A 25,506-nucleotide genomic window follows, 5' to 3' on the forward strand; every position below is an offset into this window, starting at 1 on the left:
AAGAAGAACGAGGGGGACAAGAAGAAGAACGAGGGGGACAAGAAGAAGAACGAGGGGGACAAGAAGAAGAACGAGGGGGACAAGAAGAAGAAGAAGGGGGACAAGAACAACAAGGGGGACAAGAACAACAAGGGGGACAAGAACAACAAGGGGGACAAGAACAACAAGGGGGACAAGAACAACAAGGGGGACAAGAACAACAAGGGGGACAAGAACAACAAGGGGGACAAGAACAACAAGGGGGACAAGGATCAGCCTCCACCCTAAAGCCTCCATCTTGCTTTCTATATATTACTATATTCTAGAACCCCAAACCCTAAGTTTCCCAGCCTGTGACATCACACACTTCTAATCAAACTCCACACCCACAGTCCCAGTGCTATCAGTTAATATTGGAAGCTTCTCCACAGCCTCAGCTCAGATGCAGTGCTCTCCTGGGAGTCAGAATTTGTCAGCACAGAAAGTTTAAAACTCTCAGCATCCAGAACTCCAAGCAAGAATTCTGCTGACCAAGAAAGACGCAGCCAAGAGCCAGCAGCCCTGGGCAGTGCCCACACTCACGTGCAGGATGTTCCTCACGTTGACCACGGTCAGGTTGTGCTGCTTGGCTCCATCTTCCAGGGTGCGGTCCAGGGACTCGTCCAGTTTGATGTCACAGGACAAGGAGCCCTCTTCTTCCTGGCTTTTCACTTCTCTTTTCCTTTTGCTTGCCTTCCTCCTCCTCTTCCTCCTCTCGACGTCCTCCCCGTCCTGCTCCTCTGAAAATCAGCAGAAACGGAATCTAAAAATCTCAGCCACTTCACATCCGAGAAGGAAGGGTTTGAAAATAAGCACAAAACAGAATTCTGCAAAAAACTTGCAAAGATTCCCCTTGCAGGATCCTCCCTGCAGAGATTCCCCTTGCAGAGATTCCCCTTGCAGGACCCTCCCTGCAGAGATTCTCCTTGCAGAGATGCCCCTTGCAGGACCCTCCCTGCAGAGATTCTCCTTGCAGAGATGCCCCTTGCAAGACCCTTCTTTTAAAGATTCCCATTGCACAGGTTCCCCTTGCAAAGATGGCTCTCCCTGCAAGATTCTCCCTGCAAAGATCATTCTCCTTGGAGAGGTTCCCCTTGCAAGACCCTTCTTGCAGAGATTCTCCTTGCAAAGATTCCCCTTGCAGGACCCTCCTTGCAGAGATTCTCCTTGCAGAGATTCCCCTTGCAGGACCCTCCCTGCAGAGATTCCCCTTGCAGAGATTCCCTTTGCAGGACCCTTCTTGCAGAGATTCCCCTTGCAGAGATTCCCCTTGCAGGACCCTTCTTGCAAAGATTCCCCTTGCAAGACCCTTAAAGATTCCCATTGCACAGGTTCCCATTGCACAGGTTCCCCTTGCAAAGATGGCTCTCCCTGCAAGATTCTCCCTGCAAAGATCATTCTCCTTGGAGAGGTTCCCCTTGCAAGGCCCTTCTTGCAGAGATTCTCCTTGCAAAGATTCCTGAGAAAAATGCATGTGTTTTATGATTGGCTTTTCACAAATATTCAAATGAATATTAGATGTGTTGTGTTAGAAAGTAATGCTGTGTTCATTCTCTTAAGTAGTGTGGTAAATAGAGTTTTAGGTTATAAAAATTGTTAAAATAGAAGCGATGCTATGTAAGATACTTTTTTTAAAGAAAGGACTTGCAGTGAGGTAGCAGCCACAGATTCAGCCACCTGAATCTTTCAGAGAAAGAGAATTTATTGCTCCATTATCAGGAGAAACGAATTTCTTCCTGCCTCAAAGGTGCTGTTAAGATTCAGAGGAAGAAGTTGGTGATGACCAGACAGAATCCTGTGTTTGAATGGAATTTATGCATCATGTATGAAGTGTATGAATATGCAACAGGCTGCTGTTTTTAAGGGTTAATCCTTTGTTAATGCGGGGCCTTTTTCGGGCTGGTGCTGCCCAGAAAAAGGTACCTGGACATCCTAACTCTTTGTATTTATTGTCTCATATTGTCCTAATTCAGTTTGTCCAAATTATTATTACTCTAATTATATTACTATTTTTACAACCATTTTATTACTATTAAACTTTTAAAATTTTAAAAACGAGTGATTGGCGTTTTTCACATTCCCCTTGCACAGGTTCCCCTTGCAAAGATGATTCTCCTTGCAAAGGTTCCCCTTGCAAGACCCATCTTGCAAAGATCCTCCTTGCACAGATTCTTGCAAGAAACAGCAGAATTTCCATCAGCTGAGGCAAGACCACCCAAACAGGAACAGCCATGAGAACTAAAAACTAAAAGAGTGATGGATGCAAGTTGTGCAGGACCTGAGTTACTTGAGCACATGAAGGTCGTGCAGCTGCCACCTCCTCCAGAATGATTTATAAAATGGCCTCAGCAGCCTTTTTACACCTTGAATAATGCTGTAAAACCTTTACACCTTTAATAATGCTGTAAAACTCCAGGTACCACACAGCAAGAACAGGTTACAGTTTCCAGGAGTCAAAAAGTGTTTACCTACTCTGCTGAATCAGAGAAAGAAAAGATTCTTTATTTTCTCTGAAGCAGAGCAGTGATTTTTAGTAGCCAAAGATTGCAGAGATCAACTCCAGCAAGTTCCACTGAATTATGGAGGAGCACAAGATGAAAATTTTTAAAAAACCCCTGAACCTACACATCCCCCACCATCTTCCCAATTCCAGAGTTTGCTGTATCAGCCAGATTGATCCAAACCAGCCCCAAATCCCAATTGTCCTCATCATTCTGCTGGGAGCACTCACCAGCCCTGGTGTTCTTGGGTGGCTTCATGGTGGTGGGGTTTCTGGCAGCAGAAACCTGCAGGGAGCTTCTCCCTGGCGACTCTGGCACTGGCCCAGGGTTCTCACTTGGATACAGATCCCTCTGAGAACTCACTTCCACCTCTGTGTACAGCTTAGGGATTTTCCCTGGAAACAGAACAGCCAGCTGCAGGCAGATACACCACAGAGCAAAGCTAACACACCAAAGCGAGTGCTACACTTTACAAATTAACTTTCCGTTCATTTCCCATTGAATTTCCCATTCAAACACATCAAACCAACAGCCCCAGATGTGATGCAGCTGCACAGGGCAGCAGCAGCTCCATCCTGCTGGGAACAGAGATCCCATTCCAGCTCTTTCAGCCTCACTGTCAGCTGGGCACAGCCCCACTCAAACCCTCCCCTGTCACATCAGCCAAGTGCCAGAACCTGGGGATTTCTCCAAACCGTGGCTGAAGTCCCTGCTGTACAAGGGCTCCTGCCACAGGAGGAGCAGCACGGCCGGGGGTTCTTCCCAGCACACTTGGCTGCACCCTTGGGATGAGTTTTCATGGCCATCATGGGCTAAGGAACCCACATGGCTGCAGGGGTGGCTACAAACCCACCAAACCCTTCCCCTCCTGTTCTGGGCAGGAAACAACTGGGAACTGCCCCGTTCCACCTCCTTCCTTGACACCAACTCAGCTTTCAGTCAAATCGGGGAGCTCATCACAGCAGCGTAAGAACCAGAGATGATTCTCACCGAGAATCACAGAAACCATCAAGTCTGAAGGGACCACAGAGGGTCACCTGTGCCACCTGTGCAGGCAGGGACATCCCAGGGCTGTTGCAGGTGGCTCTGGGATCCCCAGGCACGGAGGCTCCACAGCCTCTCTGGGCTCTGCTCAGGGCTGGCACTGCCCAGGGCAGCAGTTCTGCCTCCTGGCCAGGGGCAGCTCCTGGGCTCAGGCCCTGCCTGTGCCTCTGGGGCCATTGCTGGGCCTGGAGCAGAGCCTGGGGCTGCTCTGACCTCTGCACACAGGGACAGACTGGGACAGACAGGGACAGACAGACACACAGGGACAGACTGGGGGACACAGGGACAGACTGGGACAGACAGACTGGGACACACACAGGGACACACACAGGGACACACACAGGGACACCCGTGGAAACCCAGAGACAGACAGGGACACCTGAGGACACTCAGAGACACCCAGGGACAGACGGGGACACCCAGGGCTGATCCCCTCTCAGCTGGGATCCTCTCCTGGCTGAGCAGCCCCAGCTCCCTCAGCCTCTCCTTGTCTGAAAGGCTCCAATCCCCTCATCTCCGGGCTCACGGGGGCTCAGAAACACCCACGGACCCTTTCCCAAATAATCACGGAATGGTTCGTGTGGGGAGGGAACATAAATCCCATCCCATCCCACCCCTGGCACAGCAGGGACACCTTCCACCGTCCAGCCCAGCCTTGGACACTTCCAGGGATGATAAAACAGCGAGGAAAACCTCATTTTCATTTTAATCAGTAACACTTCCTTAGGAAAAAAAACCCCGAAACAAAATAAACACAGAATCCCAAGGCGCAAAGCCGCGGCCCCCCCCGGTACCTTCCGCCGCCGGGCTGCCGGGCCCCGCGGGGAGCTCCTGCCCGGGGCTCAGGGCCGCCCTCACGGGGGCTTTCCTGCCGCTCTTCGGCGAGGCCTCCCCGGGCCCCCTCCCCGCGGGCCTGGCGGAGCCGCCTCCATCGGCAGCACCGGAGCCTCCGGGCAGCTCCGCGTCCTCCCCGCGCTCCCGGGGGCTGGGCGGCCCCGCCGCCGCCGCTCTGCGCTTCTTGCAGGGCAGCATCTTGAGCGCCATGGCCATGGCGGGGCCGCTCCGGGGCTGCTGCGGGCCCCGCTCCGGCCGCCCGCTCCCGCTCGCCGCGCAGGAAGCGGAAGCGACCGGAGCTCGCTCTGCGCATGCGCGACCGGGGCCGGTCCCCGGCGGGGCCCCGGTCAGGCGGGGCTGGGGGGGGCAGTGGGGGGGGGGCACCGAGCGCGGTCACCGCCATCTTCGCTGGGCGCCGCCGCCGCCGGGGCCCGGTGCGACCCCTCACACACACAGAGACACTCACACACCGCGCTGCCCGCCCGCCTCCGCCGCCGGGGGTGTCCCCGTGGGGCACAGCGGGTCCGCCCGGTGCTGCCGGTGCCGTCAGCTCCCGGTGGGAGCGCGGCTCAGGCACCGCAGGCACACGCCCCGCGGCTCCGTGCCCGGAGCCCCGACAGTTGCCGAGTCACCGCCGGGCGGGGCCGCCGCGGGCGGGGCGGGGCCGGGCGGGGCGAGCGCCGCAGCGGGACCAGTCGGCAGCTCCTGCATCCCGGCCGCCAGCATCCTCCGCACCGGGCCCGCACCCCCGCGGCCCCGGCCTCGGCGGGGCCATGGCCGAGATCACCAGTGTCCACCCCGGCTTCGGTGAGTGCGGCCGGGCCGCGGCGGCCCCGACTGCGGCCCGTCCGTCCCGGCGGAGCCCCGTGAGGCGCCCCCGGGGCCGGGCCGTGCGCGGCGCCTTCGGCCCCGCTGTGGCCGCGCGGGGACGGGAGCGCCGCTCCGGGGCCTCCGCACCCGCCGCCCCTCAGCATCCCCCGGCCCCTCAGCATCGCCCGGCCCCGGCCCCTCAGCATCCCGCGGCCCCTCCGCCCCCGCGGGCCGGGCGATGCCGCTCCCGCCGCGGTCTCCGCTGCTGGGGCGGTGCCAGCGCTGGGCCGCGGGCGCGGGGCCGGTGGCGGCGGTCGCTGGCGGAGCGGGGGCCGGTGGCAGGTGCAGCCCGGGCCGATGACGTGATGTCTGTGCCGGGCCGCGCCGCGCCCCGGCCTTTGTTCGCGCTCCCCGGGGCGGCTGCGGCACCGGCACCGGCGCCACAAGGCGGGGCCTGCCCGGGGCACCGGGGGATGCTCGGCGGCGGGGAGGGGGAACCGGCCCGGGCGGAGCCGGGAGCCGGTACCGGGAGCGCCGCGGGGGCGATGGAGAAGCTCCAAACCCCGCTGAGCTCCGTGCGTGCCCAGCCCGGCGGCGTCGGGCCGAGAACCGCTGGGTCTGGGATGGTTTTGGGGCCCAGAACCGCTGGGGTTTGGGATGGTTTTGGCGCCCAGAACCGCTGGGGTTTGGGATGGTTTTGTCGGCCAAGAACTGCTGGGGTTTGGGATGGTTTTGGGTGCACAGAACCGCTGGGTTTGGGATGGTTTTGGGGCCGAGAATTTGGGATGTTTTGGGGGCCCAGAACCACTGGGGTTTGGGATGTTTTTGGGGCCCAGAACTGCTGGATTTGGGATGCTTTTGGTGCTGAAAACCGCTGGGATTTGGGATGGTTTTGGGGACCCTGAACCGCTGGGGTTTGGGATGGTTTTGGGTGCACAGAACTGCTGGGGTTTGGGATGTTTTGGGGGCTGAGAACCGCTGGGGTTTGGGATAATTTCGGGTGAAGAGAACCGCTATGGTTTGGGATGTGTTTGGGGCGGAGAAGGTGAGAACCACTGAGGTTTGGGATGATTTTTGGGGCTGAGAACCGCTGGGGTTTGGGATGTTTTTAGGATCAAGAATTTGGGGTGTGTTTGGTGCTGAGAACCGCTGGGTTTGGGATGTTTTTGAGGCTGAGAACTGCTGGGGTTTGGGATGGTTTTGGGGGCTGAGAATTTGGGGTGTTTTTGTATCTGAGAACCCCTGAGGTTTGGGATGTTTTTGGGGCCCAGAACCACTGGGGTTTGGGATGGTTTGGGGGCCCAGAACCGCTGGGTTTGGGTTGTAGTTGGGGCTGAGAACCGCTGATATTTAGAATGGTTTTGGGGGCCAAGAATTTGGGGTGTTTTTGGTGCTGAAAACCGCTGGGGTTTGGGATGTTTTGGGGGCTCAGAACTGCTGGGTTTGGGATGTTTTTCAGGACAGAGAACCACTGGGTTTGGGATGGTTTTGGGGCCCAGAACCGCGGGGGTTTGGGATGGTTTTGGGGGCTGAGAATTTGAGATGTTTTTGAGGCTGAGAACCGCTGGGTTTGGGATGTTTTTGAGGCTGAGAACCGCTGGGTTTGGGATGGTTTTGGGGCCCAGAACTGCTGGGTTTGGGATGGTTTTGGGGCCCAGAACCCCAGGGGTTTGGGATGGTTTTGGGGGCTGAGAATTTGAGATGTTTTTGAGGCTGAGAACCGCTGGGTTTGGGATGTTTTTGGGGGCACAGAACTGCTGGGTTTGGGATGTTTTGGGGCCCAGAACTGCTGGGTTTGGGATGGTTTTTGGTGCAGAGAATTTGGGATATTTTTGAGGCTGAGAACCGCTGGGGTTTGGGATGTTTTTGGGGCCCAGAACTGCTGGGGTTTGGGATGGTTTTGGGGCCCAGAACTGCTGGGTTTGGGATGGTTTTGGGGCCCAGAACTGCTGGGTTTGGGATATTTTTGAGGCTGAGAACCGCTGGATTTGGGATGGTTTTGGGGGCCCAGAACTGCTGGGTTTGGGATGGGTTTTGGGGCCCAGAACTGCTGGGTTTGGGATGTTTTTGAGGCTGAGAACTGCTGGGTTTGGGATGTTTTTGGGGCCCAGAACCGCTGGGTTTGGGATGTTCTTGGTGCAGCCCTGGGGTGAGGAGGGCAGGGGTTTCTCCAGCTCTGGGCATCCCATCCTCTCCCCCCTCTGACCTTCCCCTCCCACCCTGCAGGCCCTGGCCATGCCTGGGTGCTTCATTTCCTCTGAATCCCAAATTATTTAGGGATATTCTTCCACCCAGCACCATTTATCTCATGACAAACAGCCCCACTTCCCTCTTACCTTGTGTTTCCATTTAACCATTGGGGTGTCCTTAGCAAAGATCAGGTTTGAAAGGAGGTTTTCAGTGATTTTTATTTTCTTCTGGTCAAATTGTAGGGTCATATTGGAGCAAAGACAGCTTCCACAAAGTTTGGATAAAAAACCCAAAGCTCTGCTGTGCTGCAGGGAGGCTGTGCTGCCATTTCAAGTGGACATTGGGTGTGGGGAGTGCTCTGAAAGCTGCAGAACTTCACTAAAATTTGGTTTTGGCAGCTTTAGAGCAATGCAGTTGTCAGAGATTATGGAGACAGGAGCAAAAGATGGGTGGAATAATTACATAAATAGGAGCCTTCAGCCAGGACAAGGGGGATTGTGAGTAACTGAGGCACCAACAGGCACTGGATGAGATAATATTCACAGTTGAAATAATATTCACAGTTGAAATAATTTTTAGATTCACAACAATTCAGTGAGAGAAAAGATTTATTTGGTGCTTTCTGGTGTGGCTGTTGGGGAATTGTCCCATCAGAGGTGCAAGAAATGAAGGTACAAGAGTTGATCCTGTGAGGACACAATAGAAATAAAACACACACCAAGAATGAGGATAAGAATAAGAATAAGGATAAGAATAAGAATAAGAATAAGAATAAGAATAAGAATAAGAATAAGAATAAGAATGGGGTTTCAGCATTTTCTTACACATCCACCAAAGCCTTTTAAACTGAGTTGTCTCCAAAGGAGCTGTTGAACATCATTTGCTTCATATCAAAGAGGGAACATGAAATAACAAACTGAAGTTTGGGGTTTGGGGCGGTGTTTTGTCAATATTATGAATTTTTCTTGCTTTCATGAATTCAATCCCAGGCTCTGCAGTGAGACCTGGGACAGGTTTCTCTCTGTGGAATCAGCCAAAGATTCCAGCTGCAGGGCAGAAAGGTTTCTGTCTAACTAAAAGTGATTTTCCCAGTTTTGGGAGCAGGCAAAATGGTTTTCCCTGGGTCTGTCAGGTGCTCAGTTTACAGCCTGTTGGCCTCAGTAAACGGGGATGTGGGAAGAACAGAGAAAATCCAAACTCGTGGTGCTCTCTGTAGCTTCAAGGATGAGATTAGGAGATTATTTCCTCCTGTTTGTGGTACAGAATGAAGAGGAGAATGAGACAAGTTGACATTTCTTTAACCAGCTGTCTCATTTGGGTACTGCCACCATTGTCATGCCAAGGATTTTTGGTAAAGGAGTGGTTTGGACAATTTGTGAAAGAAAGAAAAAAGGGCTTAGAGGGATTTTTGTTTGTTTGTTTGTTTGTTTGTTTGCTGGCTTCCAAAAAATAAAAGAAAATGGCTTTAAAACCAGGAATACAAAAATAAGCTACATGAAACTTAAACCTTCCTGAAACCTCCCACCAAGAAACTGAAGACAGCAAAACATCCCCTCCTTTTCCTCCCCTTTTCAGACTGAACAACCCCAGCTCTTTTTGCATCTCCTTCTCCTCCGTGTGCTCCCCACCCAGCCCAGGCTTTCAGCCCTCTCAGAAGTGCTGAGGATGTCAGTGCAGTGCCCTGGGGAGCTCAGCACCACGGGGTTCATTCTGTGCCTTGGTAAAACTTTTCCATCAGCAAATAAGCTAATAAAAATTAACTTTTTTTAAAAATTTTTTTTAATTTTTTTTTTCATTCTGCCTTGCCATTACTGATTAACACACTTGGCATAAAATCTAGAAAATATCAGATAATCCCTAAATCCAAGCCCAGGATTTTCTGTCTGTTGGTTTGGACTCTGGATTTCCATGGGGGATTTCATGTTTACCCCTGGATTCAGCCACAAAGGCCAGGGCAAAACAACCAATTCAGGGCAAAGGGATATTTTAAATATTGTTAATGAAGGGTATCTCAAATCCAGCATTATGGCCATATTACTCCCTCCCTGTTGTGAAAATAGAATTGTGTAACGTTCCTGAACAGGGCATTAAAAAAATAAAAGAAAATGTTTCCTGCACATCAAGAGGCAGCGTTCCTATGGAGATGCTGGTGATGCAGGAGCTGGGTTTGGCAAGATAAGGCAATCAACAGTTGGAGATCCTTAGCTCAGGGAACAGGTCAGACATGCCTTAGGAGTGTGAGAAATACATTTAGAGATTAAAAATGATGTCTGGGGAAGCTGTGGTAGGCAGATCCTAGAGTTAAAAGCACAACAGGAGTGTGTGGATCTGCAGCCAGGTGTGCTGCTCCTCACTGCCCACAGATGTGTCCCTCATGATGGCAGGACAGGGATCCTTCCTTAGCTCATGGAACACAGCTCAGACATGCCTTAGGAGTGTGAGAAAGAAATTTTGGGGAAGCTGTGATAGGCAGATCCTAGAGTTAAAAGCAGGACAGGGATGTGTGGATCTGCAGCCAGGTGTGTGGTGGCAGGACAGAGATCCTTCCTTAGCCCATGGAACACAGCTCAGACATGCCTTAGGAGTGTGAAAAATACATTTAGATTTAGAAGTGATGTCTGGGGAAGCTGTGATAGGCAGATCCCAGAATTAAGAGTGTGACAGGAGTGTGTGGATCTGCATCAGATGTGCTGCTCCTCACTGCCTTGGCTTCCCCCTGTGGTGGCAGGACAGGGATCCTTCCTTAGCTCATGGAACACAGCTCAGACATGCCTTAGGAGTGTGAGAAAGAAATTTAGAGATAGAAATGTTGTCTGGGGAAGCTGTGATAGGCAGATCCTAGAGTTAAAAGCATGACAGGAGTGTGTGGATCTGCAGCCAGGTGTGCTGCTCCTCACTGCCCACAGATGTGTCCCTCGTGGTGGCAGGACAGAGATCCTTCCTTAGCTCATGGAACACAGGTCAGACATGCCTTGAGAGTGTGAGAAATGAATTTAGGGATGGAAGTGATGCCTGGGGAAGCTGTGATAGGCAGATGCCAGAATTAAGTGTGGCAGGAGTGTGTCATCGGGTGTGCTGCTCCTCACTGCCTTGTCTCCCCACAGATGTGTCCCCCGTGGTGGCAGGACTCATTGGAGCCACCGTGCTGGTGGTTTCTGTCTCAGTCACAGTCTTTGTGTGGACATGCTGTCACCAGCAAGCAGAAAAGAAGCACAAAACCCCCCCTTACAAATTCATTCACATGCTGAAAGGCATCAGCATCTACCCGGAGACCTTGAGCAACAAGAAGAAAATCAACCGCATCCGCAGAGACAAGAGCGGCGCGGCCAAGGAGGGCGGCAGCAGGGGGAACCTCCTGGTGGATGCTGCTGAGGCTGGCCTGGTGGGCCCCAACAAGGCTCCAGATGGACCCCCCCAGGTGGAGCAGCTCCCCATCAAAGTGGATTATGGAGATGAACTCAGCCCAGATCAAAGCCTCACTCCGGGAGGAAGTAAAACCTCCTCTCCCTCCTCTCCGGGCGACGACGTCATGCTGGGAGACCTGACTTTCTCAGTGGACTACAACTTCCCCAAAAAGGCCCTGGTGGTCACCATCCAGGAGGCCCACGGGCTGCCCGTGATGGATGAGCACACCCAGAGCTCCGACCCCTACATCAAGATGACGATTCTGCCCGACAAGAGGCACCGCGTCAAGACCCGCGTGCTCCGCAAGACCCTGGAGCCCGTTTTTGACGAGACCTTCACCTTTTATGGGATCCCCTACAGCCAGCTGCAGGACCTGGTGCTGCACTTCCTGGTGCTCAGCTTCGACCGCTTCTCCCGGGATGATGTGATCGGGGAGGTGATGGTGCCGCTCGCGGGGGTGGATCCCAGCACTGGCAAGGTCCAGCTCACCAGGGAGATCCTCAAGAGGAACATACAAGTGAGTATGGTCAGCCTGCTTCCATGAGGGCTGGTGTCGGGTCTGGCTGTCTGTCTGTCTGTCTGTCTGTCTGTCTCTGCCCCCACACGGGTAGGGCGGTCCTTGGGTCGCACGCGTTTCAAAGGACGAGTCTGGACTCTTCAGCTTTTCCATCTTCAGATTGTTTATTGTTTCTTATCTACAAAATTTTCTGTCTGCCCAACAGAGGTCTGACCTGCAAGGCAGCCAAGGGCACTCTGACTCTCAGGGGGCGGTCGTGTCTTTTTATACTAAAATCTACGTACATGATATTTACCTTTATTTTCCAATACTTTTCACCCATGTTAGCAAGTGCACCTTCACCATAAACCAATCCCCAAGTGCCAACATCACCACAGGAGATGGAAGACAAGAAGAAGAAAGAAGAAGGACGAGACACGCCCTGATCCCTCCATCTTGTCTCCATAACCCCCCTGTACCAAAAACCTTAAAGTTTATATTTCACCCTCTAAATGTGTCCCTTTTACACCCTTCACTCTAAAGTGATTCTCATGTCCTCAAACTGCTGTCACTTCTGTGGATGGATCAAAATCAAGCCACCAAGCACTCTTGGCAACATTCCAGGATTTCCGAGACCCCCCAAGGGTTCTCCTGGCAACTCTGGACATTGGGAACGATGTGCTGAGTTCCCACAGGCTGGCTCTTTGGCCTGTGTTTGACCCCAGAGATTTTGATCTGGAAGATTCAGATCAGGAATGATGCAGATCCTCAGCCACAAATTCTGGTTTTTCCCCAAATTCATATTTTTGGTGTGATATGGCTGTGTTTGATCCCAAAGCTTTTGATCTGGGACCCTCAGTGGTTCTACAAACAGGAATGATGCAGATCCTCAGCCACAAATTGTTTTTCCCACAAATTCCTATTTTGGGTGTGATATGGTTGTGTTTGACGCCAGTGATTTTGATCCAGGAGCCTCCATGGTTTAACAAGCAGGAATGATGCAGATCCTCAGCCATAAATTCTGGTTTTTCCACAATTTCATATTTTTGGTGTGATATGCCTGTGTTTTACCCCAGAGATTTTGATCCAGGAGCCTCCATGGTTTATCAAGCAGGAATAATGCAGATTCTCAGCCATAAAATCTTTTTTTTCCCCAAATTCATATTTTGGGTGTCATATGGCTGTGTTTGACCCCAGAGCTTTTGATCTGGGACCCTCAGTGGTTCTACAAGCAGGAACGATGCAGATCCTCAGCCATAAATTCTGCTTTTAAATGCTGTTTTTTCCCCAAATTCATATTTTTGGTGTGATATATCCACCTTGCAGGGGTGGATCTGAGCACTGGCAAGGTCCAGCTCATCAGGGAGATCCTCAAAGGGAACACACAAATCAATCTCTTCCATGTGGGGTGACTCTTTGCACTGGGTTTGCTCCCAGAAATTTTGATCTGGAAACCTCCATGGTTTATCAAGTAGGGATAGTGCAGATCCTCAGCCATAAATTCTATTTTTTCCACAATTTCATATTTTTTGTGTGATATGGTTGTGTTTGACCCCAGAGATTTTGATCCAGGACCCTCCATGGTTTATCAAGCAGGAATGATGCAGATCCTCAGCCATAAATTCTGTTTTTTCCACAATTTCATATTTTCATATTTTTTCATATGACAGTGTCGTATGGCTGTGTTTGATCCCAAAGCTTTTGATCTAGGAGCCTCCATGGTTTAACAAGAAAGAATAATATAGATCCTCAGCCATAAATTCTGTTTTTTCCACAAATTCATATTTTGGGTGTGATATGGTTATGTTTGACCCCAGAGATTTTAATCCAGGAGCCTCCATGGTTTATCAAGCAGGAATAATGCAGATTTTCAGCCATAAATTTTGGTTTTTTCCACAATTTCATATTTTGGGTGTGATATGGCTGTGTTTGACCCCAGTGATTTTGATCTGGAATCTTTACAACAGGTTCTACAAACAGGAATGATGCAAATCCTCAGAGATAAATTCTGGTTTTTCCCCCAATGCGTATTTTTGGTGATATATCCACCTTGCAGAGCTGGATCTGAAGGTCCAGCTGACCAGGGAGACCCTCAAAAGGAAAGGATCTGTTCCATGTGGGGTGACTCTTTGCACTGGGTTTGCTCCCAGAGCTTTTGATCTGGAAGCCTCAGTTGCTTAAAAAGCAGGAATGATGCAGATCCTCAGCCACAAATTCTGGTTTTTCCCCAAATTCATATTTTGGGTGTGATACGGTTGTGTTTGATCCCAAAGCTTTTGATCCAGGACCCTCCATGGTTTATCAAGCAGGAATGATGCAGATCCTCAGCCATAAATTCTGTTTTTTCCCCAAATTCCTATTTTGTGTGTGATATGGCTGTGTTTGACCCCAGAGATTTTAATCTGGGACCCTCAGTGGTTGTACAAACAGGAATGATGCAGATCCTCAGCCACAAATTCTGGTTTTTCCACAAATTCCTATTTTGGGTGTGATATGGTTGTGTTTGATCCCAAAGCTTTTGATCCAGGACCCTCCATGGTTTATCGAGTAGGAATAGTGCAGATCCTCAGCCATAAATTCTATTTTTTCCACAGTTTCATATTTTTGGTGTCATATGGCTGTGTTTGATCCCAAAGCTTTTGATCCAGGACCCTCCATGGTTTTACAAGCAGGAATGATGCAGATCCTCAGCCACAAATTCTGCTTTTCCCCCAAATCCATATTTTTGCTGATTTATCTTGCAGAGCTGACACACCTAGGGGTCATTTTCCTACTTTTCTATGCATTTACCACAAGGGAAGGCAATTCTGGGGCCCTCCCAGCGTGGAGAGCAGCCTGTGCTGAGGAGCTGTGTGTGTTTTTCTGGCAGAAGTGCATCAGCAGAGGGGAGCTGCAGGTGTCCCTGTCCTACCAGCCCGTGGCACAGAGGATGACTGTGGTGGTGCTGAAAGCCAGGCATTTGCCAAAGATGGACATCACTGGCCTCTCAGGTAGAAGCTATTTTCTCCACCTTGGAGTGGGTGGGAAAACCAGAAATCCCTGAATTCACCCTGCAGGGTTTTTCCTTTGTTTTAGTTGAAGATTTGGGCTGGTTACGCATTTTTCCTCAAATTCTTCTTAAGGGTTTTGGGTTGCTCTGAGTGCTCCTCCATCACTCACCTGTGATGGAGCTCCTAAACCCCCCAAGGCAGCCTCGGTGAGAGCTTCAGGACACTCCTGAAGAGCCTGAGGGGCTCAGGTGCTGAAAATCCACCAAAAATCAGTGGGATTGGAGCTCTTAAACCCCTCAGAGCCCTTTGGTAACAGATCCCCAAATGCAGCCTTGGTGAGACCTCAGGACACTCCTGAAGAGCCTGAAGGGCTCAGCTACTGAAAATCCACCAAAAATCAGTGGGATTGGAGCTCCTAAACCCCTCAAACCCCAAGGCCGCCTTGGTGAGAGCTTCAGGACCCTCCTCAAGAGGGGCTCAACTATGGAAAATCCACAAAAATCAGTGGAACCCCTCAATCCCCCAAGGTGGCCTGGGTGAGACCTCAGGACACTCCTGAAGAGCTTGAAGGGCTCAACTACTGAAGCTCCCCCAAAAATCAGTGGGATTTGAGCTCCTAAACTCCTCAATCCCCCAAGGCAGCCTTGGTGAGAGCTTCAGGACACTCCTGAAGAGCTTGAGGGGCTCAGCTACTAAAGATCCACAAAAAACTGGAATTGGAGCTCCTAAACCCCTCAGATCCCCCAAGGCAGCCTTGGTGAGAGCTTCAGGACACTCCTGAAGAGCTTGAGGGGCTCAGCTACTAAAGATCCACAAAAAACTGGAATTGGAGCTCCTAAACCCCTCAGATCCCCACAGGCAGCCTTGGTGAGACCTCAGGACACTCCTGAAGAGCCTGAGGGGCTCAGGTGCTGAAAATCCACCAAAAATCAGTGGGATTGGAGCTCCTAAACCCCTCAAACCCCAAAGCCGCCTTGGTGAGAGCTTCAGGACACTCCTCAAGAGGGGCTCAGCTACTGAAAATCCACAAAAATCAGTGGAACCCCTCAATCCCCCAAGGTGGCCTGGGTGAGACCTTCAGGACATCCTGAAGAGCCTGAGGGGCTCAGCTATTGAAGCTCCACCAAAAATCAGTGGAATCTGAGCTCCTAAACCCCTCAGAGCCCTTTGGTAACAAATGCAGCCTTGGTGAGACCTGAGGAGACTCCTGAAGAGCCTGAGGGGCTCAGCTGCTGAAAATCCACCAAAAATCCAAAAAAAATGGAGTGGAATTTGAGCTCCTAAATCCTTCAGGTCCCCCAGGCCAGCCTTGGAGAGACCTGAGGAGACTCCTGAAGAGCCTGAGGGGCTCAGGTGCTGAAGCCCCACCAAAAATCAGTGGGATTGGAGCTCCTAAACCCCTCAATCCTCCAAGACAGCCTTGGAGAGAGCTTCAGGACACTCCTCAAGAGCCTGAAGAGCTCAGGTGCTGAAGCTCCACCAAAAATCAGTGGAATTGGAGATCCTAAACCCCTCAGAGCCCTTTGGTAACAAATGCAGCCTTGGTGAGACCTGAGGACACTCCCGAAGAGCTTGAAGGGCTCAACTACTGAAAATCCACCAAAAATCAGTGGGATTTGAGCTCCTAAACTCCTCAATCCCCCAAGGCAGCCTTGGTGAGAGCTTCAGGACACTCCTGAAGAGCTTGAGGGGCTCAGCTGCTGAAAATCCACCAAAAATCCAAAAAAATGGAGTGGAATTTGAGCTCCTAAACCCCTCAGATCCCCCAGGCCAGCCTTGGAGAGACCTGAGGAGACTCCTGAAGAGCCTGAGGGGCTCAGCTGCTGAAGCTCCCCCAAAAATCAGTGGGATTGGAGCTCCTAAACCCCTCAATCCCCCAAGGCAGCCTTGGAGAGAGCTTCAGGACACTCCTGAAGAGCCTGAGGGCCTCAGGTACTGAAGCCCCACAAACAATCAGTGGGATTGGAGTGGAATTGGTTGTGCAGACCCAAATTCTTTCTGCTGGGAGGGAGCTCTTCATGCAGGCAGGGCTTTGTGGAGGCAGCAGCTCTGTGCTGAACATCCTGGATCCATGGAATCCACAGGATGAGGCCTTGGGTGTGAGGAAAACTGGGAATGGTCCTGCCTGGTGGGAGCTGGACACCAGCCCAGGTGTGCCCAGCTGTGCCCAGCTGTGCCCAGCTGTGCCCAGGGGCAGGGCAGGGCCATCCCCTGAGCTGGGCACTGCTGAGGAGCCTCAAATCCTGGGCTCACGTTTGGGTTCCTCATGTCAGGAAAGACCTGGAGGGGCTGGAACTGAGTGTCCAGAGCTGGGGAGGGAATGGAGAATCCCTGAGGGAGCTGGGAAGGGAATGGAGAATCCCTGAGGGAGCTGGGGAGGGAATGGAGAATCCCTGAGGGAACAGGGAAGGGAATGGAGAATTCCTGAGGGAACTGGGAAGGGAATGGAGAATTCCTGAGGGAGCTGGGAGGGGAATGGAGAATTCCTGAGGGAGCTGGGAAGGGAATGGAGAATCCCTGAGGGAGCTGGGAATTCCTGAGGGAGCTGGGAAAGGATTGGAGAATCCCTGAGGGAGCTGGGAAGGGAATGGAGAATTCCTGAGGGAACAGGGAAGGGAATGGAGAATCCCTGAGGGAGCTGGGAATTCCTGAGGGAGCTGGGAAAGGATTGGAGAATTCCTGAGGGAGCTGGGAGGGGAATGGAGAATTCCTGAGGGAGCTGGGAATTCCTGAGGGAGCTGGGAAAGGGTTGGAGAATTCCTGAGGGAACAGGGAAGGGAATGGAGAATTCCTGAGGGAGCTGGGAATTCCTGAGGGAGCTGGGAGGGGAATGGAGAATCCTTGAGGGAACAGGGAAGGGAATGGAAAATCCCTGAGGGAGCTGGGAATTCCTGAGGGAGCTGGGAGGGGAATGGAGAATTCCTGAGGGAGCTGGAAAAGGAAATGGAGAATTCCTGAGGGAGCTGGGAATTCCTGAAGGAGCTGGGAAAGGGTTGGAGAATTCCTGAGGGAGCTGGAAAGGGGCTGGAAAATTCCTGAGGGAGCTGGGAATTTCTAAGGGAGCTGGAAAAGGAAATGGAGAATTCCTGAGGGAGCTGGGAATTCCTGAGGGAGCTGGGAAGGGAATGGAGAATCCCTGAGGGAGCTGGGAAGGGAATGGATAATTCCTGAGGGAACTGGGAATTCCTGAAGGAGCTGGGAAAGGGTTGGAGAATTCCTGAGGGAGCTGGGAATTCCTGAGGGAGCTGGGAAGGGAATGGAGAATCCCTGGGGGAGCTGGGCAGGGGCTGAGCCTGGAGCAAAGGAGGCTCAGGAGGGCCCTTGTGGCTCTGCACAGCTCCTGCCAGGAGGGGCTTTGCTCCCAAAAATTCTGGTTTTGGGTGTTTTCATTTTTGTGGTGCTGTTTGAAGAGAGGAGAGCAGCAGAGCAGCTGTTCTGCCTTTGCTGTCTCACAGATTTTTCACACTCCTGAATCTCCTTAGCAAATTCTCCTTCAGGATCGTGGGGAAATGGTTGGGATTCAAACCTAGTCCTGGTTTTACAGCTTTCTCCTGGGCACCTCAGGGAATGCAGACTAGGCTGAATTATTGTAGGCCCTACATTTTACTGTTTGAGGGAAAAGAAAAGAAAAAGCTGTGCTTGTGTAGTCTCCAAGCACAGGATAAAATTGGCAGGGATGTTCTACCTGCAGAACCTTGTGACCAACACTGTTTATTTATATGATCTTTGTATTATGCATAAACCCATTTTAGCTGGGTGAAACAAAAAAAAAAAAAAGGTGAAAAAGAGGCAGTGCCAGCCAAGCAAGGACCTTCAAAACTTGTATAGAATGAAAAAAAAAAAATCCCTCAGTGCCTGGTATCTTGATTGTAATCCAGTGGCTGCATAAAGAGCAGCTGGGGGGAAAAGGGAGGCTTTGTTTTAAATTTTTTCCTTCCCAGTACCTTCTGCTGGCAGCAAATGATTGCAAATTAATTGAAATCGAGCCTTTGTTGGGCTCCTGAGCAAGGGTGGGGTGCTCAGGGTGGGGAGCAGAGGGGTTTGGGGTGAGCTCAGGGTGGATTTCCAGGGCTGCAGGGAGCCAGGGGCAGGGATGGATGGGATGTGGGGCAGGAATTCCTGGCAGTGAGGGTGGGCAGGCCCTGGCAGAGGTGCCCAGAGCAGCTGGGGCTGCCCCTGGATCCCTGGCAGTGCCCAAGGCCAGGCTGGGATGGTAGAAGGTGTCCCTGCCATGGCACTGGATGAATTTTAAGGTCTCTTTTAACCCAAAGCATTCCATGGTTCCATGAGAACATTGCTCAGAATTCCCCCCACCAAAAATCCCCTTGCACCTACACTGGGGGGAAGAGGAGCTGAAACTCCTGAGCTCCCCAATCTTTGGACATCTGGGAATGAACACATTGAACAGATTGCCCAGAGCAGCTGGGGCTGCCCCTGCATCCCTGGCAGTGTTGGGCAGGGCTTGGAGAACCCTGGGGTGGTGGGAAGGGTCCCTGCCCATGGCACTGGAGGAGTTTTTGGGTCTATTCCAACCCAAACCATTCCATGGTTCCATGAGAACATTGCTCAGAATTCCCCCCACCAAAAATCCTAAAAAAAAATCCTTGCACCTAAACTGGGGGGGTGAGGAGCTGAAACTCCTGAGCTCCCCAAACTTTGGATGCTTGGATTAAACTCATGAAAAGAGATTGCCCAGAGCAGCTGGGGCTGCCCCTGGATCCCTGGCAGTGCCCAAGGCCAGGCTGGAGCCATGTGGGGTAGAAGAAGGTGTGAAATTGGATGGGGAGGAATGGAATGAGATTTTAAATCCCTCCCTGCCCAAACCAGAGCCCAAACCTCTACCTGGGGTAGAGGAAGGGGATGTGAAATGGGATGGGCTGGAGTAGAATGGGATTTTGAAATTTCCCCCAGCCCAAAGCAGAGCCCAAACCCCTGTCTGGGGTAGAAGAAGGTGTGGAATGGGATTTTAAGTTCCTCCCAGCCCAAACCAGAGCCCAAAGCTCTACCTGGGGTACAGAAAGGTGTAGAATGGGATTTATAAGTCCCCCCCAGCCCAATCCAGTGAGTCCCAGTGACTCCCAGCACTGGGTGCCAATCCCTGGCAATGTCCAAGGCCAGGTTGGAGCCACCTGGCCATGAATGGGATGGGGAGGAGTAGCAGGAGTAGAATGGGAATTTTTAAATTCCTCCCAGCCCAAACCTCAATCTAGAGTGGACAAAGGTGTGGAATGGGACAGGGATGAGTAGGATGGGATTTTGAGGTTCTTCCCAGCCCACACCAGAGCCCAGAGCTCTACCTGGGGTAGATGAAGGTATGGAATGGGATGGGCAGGAGGGGAATGGGATTTTGAGGTTCCTCCCAGCCCAAAGCTCTACCTGGGGTCAACAAAGGTGTGGAATGGGACAGGGATGAGTAGAATGGGATTTCAAGTCCCCCCTCTAGCCCAAACCTCTGTCTGGGGTAGACGCAGGTGTGGAATGAGATGGGCAGGACTGGAATGGGATTTTAAGTCCCCCCAGCCCAAACCAGAGCCCAGACCTCTACCTGGGGTACAGAAAGGTGTGGAATGGGATTTTGAGGTTCCTCCCAGCCCAAACCAGAGCCCAAACCTCTGTCTGGGGTAGAAGAAGGTGTGGAATGGGATGGGCAGGAGTAGAATGGGAATTTAAGTCCCTCCCAGCCCAAACTTCTTTCTGAGGTAGATGAAGGTGTGGAATGGGATGGGGATGAGTAGAATGGGATTTTGAGTCCCTGCCAGCCCAAACCAGAGCCAGAAGCTCTATCTGGGTTAAAGGAAGGTGTGGAATGGGATGGGCAGGACTGGAATGGGATTTTGAGGTTCCTCCCAGCCCACACCAGAGCCCAAAGCTCTGCCTGGGGTAGCAGAAGATCTGGAACAGGACGAGCAGGAATTTTTGAGTCCCCCCAACCCCAAGCAGTCCATCCCAGTGCCCCCAGGCCGTGCTGGAGCTCCCTGGGCCGTGTCACTGGCTGCCCTCTCCCCCCTGCAGACCCCTACGTCAAGGTGAACGTTTACTACGGCCGCAAGCGCATCGCCAAGAAGAAAACCCACGTCAAGAAATGCACTTTGAACCCCGTGTTCAACGAGTCCTTCAGCTACGACATCCCCGCGGATCTGCTGCCCGACATCAGCATCGAGTTCCTGGTGATCGACTTCGAGCGCACCACCAAGAACGAGGCGGTGGGGAGGCTGATCCTGGGCGCGCACAGCGCCGGCGCCGCGGGCTCCGAGCACTGGCACCAGGTGTGCGACAGCCCCGGCAAGGCCGTGGCCAAGTGGCACAGCCTGAGCGAGTACTAAAGGCGGGCCCCAGCCCCGCCTAGGACACGCTCCAAGCTTGTTTTAGCTCTAGGACTAAACTCGAGAAGCAGCAGCTGGTTTGGTCGTCTTTAGTTGATGTGGGTTTTTGCAGGGTACTAAAATGGTAAAAAAAAAAAAAATGGGGTGTAAATGAGAAGAAAGAATTAAAAAGTTTCTCTTTAGCTGACGTGGTTTTGCAAGGCACTCAAATTGGGGAGTAAATTGTAAGAAAAAAATAATTAAAAAAAAAATAGGTTCTCTTTAGTTAATGTGGTTTTGCAAGGCGCTAAAATTGGGGAATAAATTATAAAAAAAGAATTAAAAAAAATTAGGATCTCTTTAGTTGACGTGGTTTTGCAAGGCACTCAAATTGGGGAATAAATTATAAAAAAAGAATTAAAAAAAATTAGGTTCTCTTTAGTTGACGTGGTTTTGCAAAGCACTAAAATTGGGGAATAAATTATAAGAAAAAAGAAAAATTAAGTTCTCTTTAGTTGACGTGGTTTTGCAAGGCACTCAAATTGGGGAATAAATTATAAAAAAAGAATTAAAAAAAATTAGGTTCTCTTTAGTTGACGTGGTTTTGCAAGGCACTCAAATTGGGGAATAAATTATAGAAAAAGAATTTAAAAAAATTAGGATCTCTTTAGTTGACGTGGTTTTGCAAGGCACAAAACTGGGGAATAAATTATAAGGAAAAATAAAAATTAGGTTCTCTTTAGTTGACGTGGTTTTGCAAGGCACTCAAATTGGGGAATAAATTATAAAAAAAGAATTAAAAAAAATTAGGATCTCTTTAGTTGACGTGGTTTTGCAAGGCACTCAAATTGGGGAATAAATTATAAAAAAAGAATTTAAAAAATTATGTTCTCTTTAGTTAACGTGGTTTTGCAAGGCACTCAAATTGGGGAATAAATTATAAAAAAATAATTTAAAAAAATTTGGTTCTCTTCTTGACATGGTTTTGCAAGGCGCTAAAATCCTAAAATTGGGGAATAAATTGTAAGAAAAAAATAATTTTAAAAAATTAGGTTCTCTTTAGTTAACGTGGTTTTGCAAGGCACTAAAATTGAGGATTAAATTATAAGAAAAAAAGAATTTAAAAAATTAGGTTCTCTTTAGTTAATGTGGTTTTGCAAGGCACTCAAATCCTAAAATTGGGGAATGAATTGTAAGAAAGAAATAATAAAAAAAAGTTCTCTTTAGTTGATGTGGTTTTGCAAGGCACTAAAAAACTCAAAAAATGGGGAATAAATGGTAAGAAAAATAATTTTTAAAAAAGTTTCTCTCTAGTTGATGTGGTTTTTGCAAGGTCCTAAAATCCTAAAAAAAGGGGAATAAATTCTACAAAAAGTAAAATAAGATTGGGAATAAATGATGAGAAATAAACAATAATAAAAAAAGGTTCTCTTTAGTTGATGTGGTTTTTGTAAGGCACTAAAATCCCCAAAATTGGGGACCAAATTAGAAGAAAGAAATAATTTTTAAAAATTGTTTTCTTTAGTCGATGCGGCACTAAAATCCTAAAAAAATAGGGAATAAATTCTACAAAATAAAATAAGATGGGGAATAAATGATAAGAAAAATAATTTTTTAATAAAAGGTTCTCTTTAGTTGATGTGGTTTTGCAGGGCATTAAAATCCAAAAAAAATGGGGCATAAATTAGGAGAAAGAAATCATTTAAAAAATTGGTTTCTTTAGTTGATGTGGTTTTGCAAGGCACTAAAATCCTAAAATTAGGGAATGAATGATAAGAAAGAGATAATTTTTAAAAAAGTCTCTTTAGTTGATGTGGTTTTGCAAGGCACTAAAATCCTAAAATTGGGGAATGAATGATAAGAAAGAGATAATTTTAAAATGTCTCTTTAGTTGATGTGGTTTTGCAAGGCACTAAAATTCTCCAAAAAAAAAAAAACCAAAATAAGGTGGGGAATAAACTATAAGAAAGAAATAATCATTAAAAAAAAAGCTTCTCTTTAGTTGATGTGGGTTTTGCAGGGCACTAAAATCCTCACAAAAATAGGGAATAAAGGATAGGAAAGAAAGAAGCAAAACAAAAGGTACCACGAGTATATAGAGCAGTGTAATCACGCTATTGCATGCCTACTACAAACTGAACTACCTGCCAATAGCAAGGTTTAATTACAATAATTATCTGTCACTATGGAGTCGTGTTTGTGCCGAGCTGTCTGTGCTGGTGTCACCAGGACTGGCCTGAGTTCCTCAGGCTCCTCCCAAAGTTGCTGAATTCTGCTGTTGAATTCCTCTCTCGGTAGTTTTGCCTGCCCATTGGTTCTTGCAGTTCTGTTCTCTGCTGGTTTGGGAGTCCCCAACCACGTTTCCATGTGGAGCTGGGTTAGAATTCTGCACTGGCACAAAAGGAAAATACAGGGAAAATGGCACTGGCCTCCAGAGGAGAAATAATTGGGTGTCAGGCACTGAAATCTTTGTCCTTGTGGTGTTCCTGGGGGAGCTGTGGGGTCACAACAAACATCCAAGGCTGGGCTCTGAAATCCCAACCCCAGCCAAGTGATCCCATTGCCTTTGCCACGTGGGGTCACACAGGCTGGAGGAGTTGGGGAAATCCTGCTCAGTTGAATTCCATTCACTCCTCTCTGTGCATCCCATCCTGCTCAGTTTAATTCCATTCACTCCTCTCTGTGCATTCCATCCTGCTCAGTTTAATTCCATTCACTCCTCTCTGTGCATTCCATCCTGCTCAGTTTAATTTTATTTCATTCACTCCTCTCTGTGCATTTTATCCTGCTCAGTTGCATTTTATTCACTCCTCTCTGTGCATTCCATCCTGCTCAGTTTAATTCCATTCACTCCTCTCTGTGCATTCCATCCTGCTCAGTTGCATTTTATTTTATTCCATCCTCTCTGTGCATTCCATCCTGCTCAGTTTAATTTTATTTCATTCACTCCTCTCTGTGCATTCCATCCTGCTCAGTTGCATTTCATTTTATTCCATCCTCTCTGTGCATTCCTTCCTGCTCAGTTGCATTTTATTTTATTCACTCCTCTCTGTGCATTCCATCCTGCTCAGTTTAATTCCATTCACTCCTCTCTGTGCATTCCATCCTGCTCAGTTTAATTTTATTCCATCCTCTCTGTGCATTCCATCCTGCTCAGTTGCATTTCATTCCCTCCTCTCTTTTCTCCAGGAAAACCCAAACACTGATGTGTCATTGATTGGTAAGGAAACTTTTGAACATTGCCCAGCAAATTCTGATCATTTCTGTGTCATGGCAAAGGCCCTGGAGGCAGAGCTGGTCCATGGCAAGGTGACAAATCCTCCTCTCATCCATGCTGGGGTCAGTTTGGATCAGGAATGATCCTGCAGCTCCCAAAACAGAGCAAAGCCTGGCACTAAAAATGTGCCAGAGCTGGAGCTCCAAGGCAGCTTGGGAGAATCCTGAAATCCTGATTTCAGGGAACCACCTGCAAGGGGAAAATGGCCCTGACCAGAGGCACCTGAGGCTGTTTTGACCCTGCAGGAATTTGGAGCAGGAGTTTGTAAAGTTTGGCTGTGCTCCCACAGCCCTGGCTGCAAGCAGAGCATCCTGGATTTGGGAATTCTGCTCCCAGCCCAGCCAGGGCACACATTGAGGTGATACCTGGCAGCAAATCATTCATGGTAAGCAGTGTTGGTGAATTAGAAATAATTAGCATTCAAATTATACAAATAATTAGCATTAAAATTCTCCCTGGGCTCTGGAGAAGCAGAATTGGGTTCACAGAGAGGCTCTTGACAGCCCCAGGTTTTCAGGAAAGGAAATTCAAAAATTTTCAAATCTTTGGTTGCTCCCGGGCAGCCAAACTGCTTTGAGCCCTCTGGGATGCAAATAGAAATGCAAGAACAGATGAATTGTTTTAAAAATGAAGATAATGTAACTCCTTACAGGACTCAGCTGCTGAATTTTAGATCCCTGTTGGGAAAATGATCTTTTTCACCTTCTCTGCCCAAAATGGGAACAAGTGAGCCAGGCTCTCCTGCTTCCCCAGGGAGCAGCAGCCCCTTGGCAGTGCCACCCCTTGGGCGTCTCCCCTACGGTTTCTTTTTGGAAAGCTGATTTTCCTCATGTTGTGAGCCCCTCTCCCAGGCTGTGGCTCCATTTCCCAGCAGCCACAAACGTGGATTTTCCCCCTTCACCATCCCCATGGCCAGGATTTCTGCCTGAGGTTGTAGTGGATTTTATCAGTGTCTTCAAATCTTCTCTGGCTCGAGCTCTGTGGCTCAGAGAACGAGTTCCCCCCTCTGGAAATTGCTGTAAATCTCTTGCAATGCTGATTTTTTTGCACTAAGCAATTGTGTTGCTGCAATTCAAGCAACTTTTCACCACTTCTCCTCATGCTTTCCAACACCACTCCAAAGATCTGACCAGGACTAAAAGCAGCAACAAAATTCCCTTCTCCCTTTGGTGTGAAAAGCATGACTAAGCCTAGATGATCTTAAGATTCCTTTAGTTGAAAGGAAAAATGAACTTCTTGTCAAGGAAACATGCTCAGGGTAAATAGACTTAGGCTGTCGGGCAGGTAGGAGTAGCTCCAACACTCTTCTGGAATAATAGGAAACTGAAAATGTGCAGATATATATTTTTTAAAACATAAAATAGACAGTAAGTGACAGCAGACTCACTGTAAAATCTCCCAGGTGTGGTTATTCTTTACCTTGTGTCTTCTATTGTAAAATGAACTTGGACAGTTACAACTTTGTGTGGAAAAAAATAAAAATAAAATTTAAAAAAAAAGAATAAAAGGCAAAAAAACCTAACTCAACCTGTGTGAAACTGCATAATGCTATAAGCTAACCTACATTCTGTAATGCTACCTTGTATGTTGAATTTGTTAAGGCACATTGAGCGTGCAAATAAAAATTAAATCACTTTAA

At 49.5% G+C, this 25,506-nt stretch overlaps 2 protein-coding genes across 6 annotated transcripts in view; one reads left to right on the forward strand and one right to left on the reverse strand.

The window, feature by feature from the left end:
* The window catches only part of GON4L (gon-4 like), a 49,299-nt gene extending 44,637 nt beyond the window's left edge, over positions 1–4,662 (reverse strand). The window contains exons 1-3 of one of the 2 annotated variants that reach the window (XM_036398142.2): positions 4,358–4,662; positions 2,750–2,914; positions 562–758 (exon numbers count right to left, since the gene is read on the reverse strand). In XM_036398142.2, the coding sequence (XP_036254035.1) occupies positions 562–758; positions 2,750–2,914; positions 4,358–4,613 (618 nt within the window). In that variant the 5' untranslated portion in view covers positions 4,614–4,662. The remainder of the gene's footprint in view (positions 1–561; positions 759–2,749; positions 2,915–4,357) is intronic. The other variant, XM_036398141.2, reaches the window with a different exon arrangement.
* A 229-nt stretch (positions 4,663–4,891) lies between these two features.
* On the forward strand, positions 4,892–25,506 carry SYT11 (synaptotagmin 11). 4 transcript variants are annotated; one of them, XR_008508880.1, is made up of 5 exons: positions 4,892–5,204; positions 10,502–11,319; positions 14,168–14,291; positions 20,301–21,555; positions 21,643–25,506. XR_008508880.1 is itself a non-coding variant. In XM_036397736.2 (4 exons), exons 1-4 carry the CDS (start codon positions 5,171–5,173, stop codon positions 20,609–20,611), a joined length of 1,287 nt encoding a protein of 428 aa, XP_036253629.1. In that variant the 5' UTR covers positions 4,892–5,170; the 3' UTR covers positions 20,612–25,506. The 4 variants fall into 4 exon arrangements, 2 of the variants coding, with proteins under 2 accessions (XP_036253629.1, XP_036253630.1); XR_004981599.2 differs by having other exon boundaries at positions 21,723–25,506; XM_036397736.2 differs by having other exon boundaries at positions 20,301–25,506.

This window comes from Molothrus ater, chromosome 29 (genome assembly GCF_012460135.2).
Source record: "Molothrus ater isolate BHLD 08-10-18 breed brown headed cowbird chromosome 29, BPBGC_Mater_1.1, whole genome shotgun sequence".
NCBI classification, from domain to species: Eukaryota; Metazoa; Chordata; class Aves; order Passeriformes; family Icteridae; genus Molothrus; species Molothrus ater.